This window comes from Peromyscus maniculatus, chromosome 8 (genome assembly GCF_049852395.1).
Source record: "Peromyscus maniculatus bairdii isolate BWxNUB_F1_BW_parent chromosome 8, HU_Pman_BW_mat_3.1, whole genome shotgun sequence".
Classification (NCBI taxonomy): Eukaryota; Metazoa; Chordata; class Mammalia; order Rodentia; family Cricetidae; genus Peromyscus; species Peromyscus maniculatus.
Genome location: NC_134859.1, coordinates 81,178,243 through 81,184,612, shown reverse-complemented (window position 1 = coordinate 81,184,612; position 6,370 = coordinate 81,178,243). Strand labels below are relative to the sequence as shown.

General features: G+C 50.9%; 1 protein-coding gene across 1 annotated transcript; it reads right to left on the bottom strand.

Annotated features, from left to right (window-relative positions):
- Window positions 1-597: 597 nt before the first annotated feature.
- Window positions 598-4,423, bottom strand: Tob1 (transducer of ERBB2, 1). The gene is made up of 2 exons (XM_076543175.1): window positions 4,285-4,423; window positions 598-2,545 (listed from the first exon to the last, which is right to left on the bottom strand). Exon 2 carries the CDS (start codon window positions 2,396-2,398, stop codon window positions 1,364-1,366), a length of 1,035 nt encoding a protein of 344 aa, XP_076399290.1. The 5' UTR covers window positions 2,399-2,545; window positions 4,285-4,423; the 3' UTR covers window positions 598-1,363.
- Between the last annotated feature and the right edge of the window lie 1,947 nt (window positions 4,424-6,370).

Genomic DNA, 6,370 nt, shown 5'->3' with positions numbered 1-6,370 from the left:
GCTTTTTCTAGCATTTTTTGAGCTCCCTCTTTATATACATTTCAAATAAATGCTGTCAGATTGTATGACTTCATCCCATCACCTCTCTCTCTACGTCAGTAACATTTTAAATAGCAATTGCTATAAAGTAGGACTGATCAGCCTTAATGTTCCTAACACTGGATGAACCAACCTGAGGAAGGTTGTTATAAAACGAAGAGGGGCCCCCAAGCATTGGCTAGTGTACCCTAATGTGAGTAGGATTTTATTTTAAAGAAAGGGTCTCATGTAGCCCGAGGTAGCCTTAAACTATGCATCCAAGGATGACCTTGAACTTCTGGTCCTCTCGCCTTTTCCCTGAATGCTGGGACTAGAGGCACGCATGTACCACTTACATTTATAGGGTGCTGGGGATCAAACCCATGGCTTTTGCATGCTAGGCAAACAATCTACCAAGCTACACCCCAGCTCTGGCAAACCCTTGACCAGCCAGCAGAGCCCCAGCCTTCCACTATTCCTGTGATTAGAGTCAGATATTCCTTGTCATTGAGCATGTATTACCTAACTCCAGCCACAGACTTCTAGCAAAGGTTTAAAACAAAGACAACACAATAGGCATTTTTAATTTTAAAGAATTTTAATACAAACTTAATATAAACTATTTCAGTCCCTCTTAACATGTAAGACACTGACTCAAAATACTTTTATACCGTTTTTTTTCAAGTATTGCACAATATAGGTACAAAATTAATATTTACGATTACATTTTCTTCCATAATATATAGCAAAAATCTTTAAACCTTTAACAGAAAATACATTTTTTTGAAAAAGCAAATATTCGTACATTTTAATTCCACCACTAAAGGAATATCCTGTACACAATTTCAGAATAGTTGATGTCTTTAAGATGGATATTTTACAATTTCAGTAAAAAAAATACAACATGAAGCTGCTATCACAGATCACTGTAGTAAAAAGATAGAAATGCAATACCGTGTCGTAGAAACAATATATATATCCTCTGATATTTTACAAACTTTGTACTAAATTAAATTATACAATTAGAAAAGACCAATAAACCCACTTATTAGTGCCAATTTTTTATATAAAAAAAAAATCAGCCATGTCCTTGCTATATCTTAAATACTGTAAGAGGCAATATCTGAGAGTATACTTTAAAATATACAGTCAGTATAAAATAACTTTGTGCTTGGTTGGCAAATGAAAAATGATGCATGTTTTATTTTGTAACCAAGCTTGAATGTATCCTTACTATAAGCTTTAAAAAAAAAAAATCTCAAGGAGGCAAAAAAAAAAAATTCCCCCCTTGGGCCGATGCATTTTAACTTGTACGATACATGTTCTCTCTTTTGTTTTTGTTTTTTTAGTTAGCCATAACAGGCTGGAATTGCTGGTTAGAATACTGCATGTTATTTAAGCTAAAATTCAAGCCATCTACGAAAGACTTCTCGTTGAGGCCTCCGTAGGCCGCAAACACATCAAAGGCATTACTGTACTGGAGAGGACTGAGGTTAAGGGGGCTGTCACCTGGGAACATTCCATTGGTACTACTACCTTGACCCTGCATATTAGGAAAAATGAATTCCTTGGCATTGGGAGACAGAGCAGAGGTTTGCTGCTGCTGCTGTGGAGGTGGTGGTGGAGGTGGCGGCTGGGATGGCTGCTGCTGCTGCTGCTGCGGCTGAGGCTGGCTGCCCAGGCCCAGCCCATACAGAGAGTGCATTGAGGAAGAGATGGCTTTCTGCTTCAGGAGGTCGTTCACATTCAGGCCGAGGTTGATCGGAGAAGTACGCGCTACCTTGCTGCTACGCCCACTGTTCTTCATTTTGGTGGAGCCGAACTTGGTGGCAGCAAACGTGGCCGTGGTAAAGGTTAAAGGCTGAGTGGACCGGGGCATGAAGGTAGGGCTGACAGCAGCAGAGTGACCAAAGGGAGGCGATGGAGAGCTGGACACTGAGGAGGCCGGGTCACTTATGGGCATGAAAACCTGGGCCTCTGGGTTAAAGCTGTTTTTGATCTCCTTATCCAGCTCACATCCATTTTCATTATTGTCATCCACATAGAGCACCTTCACTGGTCCCTTTTCACCAATTTGGTAGGAAACCTCAAAAGGGTCGATCCAAACGCTAAGATCCTGTGGCAGATTGCCACGAACATCATCAATGTCCAAACCACTCTCTTTGGATGCTTGTTCAATCACTGGGTCCACTTTCTCCCCTACATGTATACATCTAAACCCTGATCCTTTGTATGGCTTTTCAGGATACCAGTGCCCTTCATATTTCTTCTTAAGAAGTCTTTCAAGCTCTTCCCCAAAAATGTTGACGCGTCTCCTGGGAAGCTTGTTGTACAAGTATGAAATGATAAAATTTAGTGCTACTTGGATTTCAAGCTGCATAGCTGCGTTGCCACAAAAGTTAGGTTTGTTTCAACTCCTCCACCAGAAAAATAAACTTTTAAAAAATCAGTTTGTGGCAGAGAAACAAATTCTCATTCAAAGCGCTGGTATTAGTAGATTATCCTTCAACCTTTCGTGGTCTTGTTCCTTTAAGAAAACAAAACAAAAGCAAACACGTCCAAATAAGATCAATGTAGTAGCTCCGAAGCTTTTTACCCAAAGCAATTTTACTTTTGAAAATGTCTGCTGGGCTAGAAAGCCTGGAAAATATCAAAGCAAAGTAAAGGGACAGACAATAAAAAATAAAATAAAATCACTAAATTCAAAACGGATTTACAGGCAAAACAGCATTTTAAGCTACTGAATACTGTTTCCCAGCAGAATGGAAGGCACCTCCAGATTATGTATCCTTCCTTTCTCTCAGCTGTCCCAGTGTTTACGAGGAGCCGTGTACTGCACTACCCACCCACATCCACACTCCACTTTTAGAAGTTGGTCATTAGTTTTCTCGCTATTCACCATTTTAGAAGTGACTCGTGTATCTTAGTTCATTTTGGTAACATCACATTTAAATTTGTTCTATGTTAAATATCTGGGAATGTTATAAGTTACAAAAATTATTTTTAATTTTTAAAGTACATGATGCTAAAATTAAAGGTACTAAATAAACTGCCACCTTGGTAAATGATAGAAACCAAATAATCTCCTATAGTTTTAACTATGCCAAGGACACTCACATAACTGCTCTTCTCAGAGCCTTTTTCTTTTTATTGTGTATTGTCACCCCCCCACCCCCCTCTCATTCTGAAATTCCTTTCAGCTGCAAGGAAGGATAAGAAAAACAAGCAGCTTAAAACTCTTATTGATTCCTCTGTTTAAAGGGCAGAGTTTCTCCGTTTTATTCTAATTAAAAAAACAAAAACAAACAAACAAAAAACACCTCCTTCCCTCTCCGGATAAAACGAACAGCCCCTAGAGAGGCTTGTACGATAAGGTCGACCTTTAAACGTTTGCTAGATCAGCACTGGGTGGGGATAAGAAAAGATCAAGGGCAAACAGAGGCATTTAAAGGGAGAGCTATTTGTACACCGAGGGTGATCAAAAAGGGCATTTAAAACAATCAAGCTGGTGTTAATCCGTCTGTTCCATTTTCCATATTCTTGGTGACAAAGGGCAAAGAATCTTTCGTGTTGCCCCCAAACTACTACACTTTCCAAGCCGAAAGCCGAGTGCCGGCAGAGAGAGCAGATTCAGCTGGATTGCTCAAAGGTGCAGCCGAGCCCAGGCAGGCTGGGTGGAAGGTAGTTTTTAAAGCAACGCCTTAAGACAGGACTGTGAAGAATTACATAAACAGCCAGTTGGGTCTCATTAGATTTCTGCTCACAGCGCCGGGAGCCCGAGCGCTACGGCAGCAGAAAACAGCCAGAGGAGGTGGAGGAGGAGGAAGACTACTAGCCTTGCTCGGGGAGGAGGAGCTCGGCCCCGGGAAATGGAGAGCAGGCTCTCCGGCCGCCCCGAGGACGCGGCCCCCGACACCGGCAGGTCGCGGCGCGGGGCCGCCCTGCCATCCCCTCCCCCGCCGTAACCTGACCCTGCCTTCCCCCCCTCCGCTCCCCGCTCGAGGCTCCTGGGACCCGGCCAGCATCCCAGAGCACCGGTCCCGGCCCGATCCCAGTACTCCGGCGCCCCCTCCCCCGCTGCCCGGGCGCCGCTCCCCACCCCCGGTGTTCCCTCCTCCCGGCCGCCCTCCGGCCGCCGAGCCTCGGGGCCAGGCCCCCCGGAGCCACTCCGTTCCCTCGGGTCCCCGCGGCCGGCCCTCCGCACCCGGGCTCGCCGGGCGCTGCAGCCCCTCCCTCGGCCCCTAGCCGCCGCCCCGCCGTACTTACAGGCTGCTCCGGGGCTGCGGCCGCCGCCGAGCCGCGGCTGGGCGGGGGAGAAGGGGCGGCGGGCGGGGGCGCGGGTGGGTCGGGAGCGGCGAGGCGGCCGGGTGCAAGACGTCGCCACCGCCGGACGCGCGACGGACGCTTCGGGCGGGCCCGGGAGCTCGCTGCTCTGGCTCTGGGGTGGAGGGGGGACGACAGGCTCAGACGAGCGCGCTCGCTTCTCCACACAGCCCGGCGGCCCGGCCCCTGCGTCCCCGTACAGCGCCCTCTGCGCGCCGGGCCAGAGCTTCGCTCCTTCTGCCGCGGCGCGCGCCCCGCCTCTCGTTTTATAGCCTCCTCCCCGCCCCCCAGCCTCCGCGGGGGTGCGCGCCGCTCGCGTCACAGTCCCGCCCTCCCCACCCCTCACCCCGGGGCCGCGCCGGCTCCGCCCCTGCCCTGCCCCCCCGACGCCATTGGCCAAGTCCCGCCTGCCCACGTCCCGACGGCGGCCGGGGGGGGGGCGGGCCACGCCCCCTAGGCCGCCCGACGACCAATGGGCCGACAAGTCCGAGAGGCCGGGGGCGGGGCTAAGGGAGACCTTGGAACGGGATTGGAGGAGGGCTCTAGGAGGTGGGGCGGCGGGGCGGCGGGGCCGGAGGGGGAGGGGAGCGGGGCAGGTGGCGGCGCGGCGGGGGCCGGCCGCGAGGCCCGGCCGAGGTTCGGGGAGGGAGGGCAGAGAACACGGGAAAGGCTGCTTCCGAGTGTGACTGTGGCTGAGGGGCGCCCAACTCTTAGGCGAGCTGTCGTGTGGGTCTCCAGCCCACCCCCGGGTGACCCGGACTCGTGCGCCCGATTCATGGAGTTATTAATCCCCGCAGGGCCTAGGCCAACTGCCACCCCGAGAGTGACAACTGCAGAACCTGGGGGCGGGGAAGGCAGGCCACCTCGCTGCACCTCCCGCCCAGGTGACAGTTTAACTGCCTCAGTCGCCCCCCCTCCCGCTCCCCCCCCCCCGGCAGACCTCCCCGGGTCACCTAGCAGCAGCTCGGACATGGGGGTGGCTTGAGACCGTAAGAAACATCGTCTTATAGCAAACGTCCCAGCTGGCGACACGGTGCCAAAGAGCCGACGTGACTGCGTGTGCGCCCACGCGTGCATTTTGAGGGCTTTCACCCAGGCGCACAAAATAAACTCGGTGCCTTGCTGAGGCGCCTTGCGAGAGTTTTCTGAACCTGTGTGCGGGTGTCTAGGGAGTGGGGGACGCAGGGGACTCCAGGGGGCGCGGACAGGCGCCGTTTCCACAACCTGCAGCCCAGAAATCCGAGTTACCTCGGGAGTGGAACGGGGCGTTCCTCTCGGCTAAAAATATTACTCACAGGTAGCAACGATGCCTGATTGGTCGCCCTGGACGTTAGCGGTCAGACGATTGGCTGTCTGGTATCCAGGAGACGGACGTCAAACGAGGACTGGGTACGGGCGAGAGAAAGTCGAGGGGGGAGCCAGGTAGGGGAGGGGGAGAAAGCGGAGCAGTGAATGAAACGCCCCAGGCCTGGCCTTCCCCTTCCCTGTCGGGCACCCGGGGCACGCTTCCTGGAAAAAACCGACCCCGGTGCTGCTGCCTGGCCCTTAACACTGCAGGACGGGCAGCTCCAAGCCTCGGTCTAGAGGTTAAACCAACTCACCGCCTGGGTAGACCATCTGTACCACCTAGGGCACAAACCCGTGTCTATGCGGCTTTCCAGGAGACCTTTTTTTTTGTAATAGATGCAAAAGTCTGGATGCAGCCTTTTTTTGCACTAGGACCTGCTTGCGTGGGTTTCCACCTCCTCTTTTAGAAGGAACAGCTTTGAGAAAATATATTTCTAAAGTCTCAAAGCGTGTGAGAAGGGGAGGGATTATGGAATGGGCCAAGGGGTGGGGTGGGGACCGGTCAGGTGACCCATTTCTTGTTTATTGCACAGGTTCCTAAAACTTGGGCAGCGTTTTAAGAACATAGCACTTTTACTCAGAAACGTTTTCAATTCTGTTTTATACTTAGTATTTGGGCTTTCTAGTTGCAAACAGGATGGGATTAGGTTTTGAAAGCATGGCAAGTATTTAAAATTAAAGC

Coding starts and splice junctions, on each gene's coding strand:
- Tob1 (XM_076543175.1), bottom strand. CDS start 2,398: ATGCAGCTTGAAATCCAAGTAGCACTAAATTTTATCATTTCATACTTG.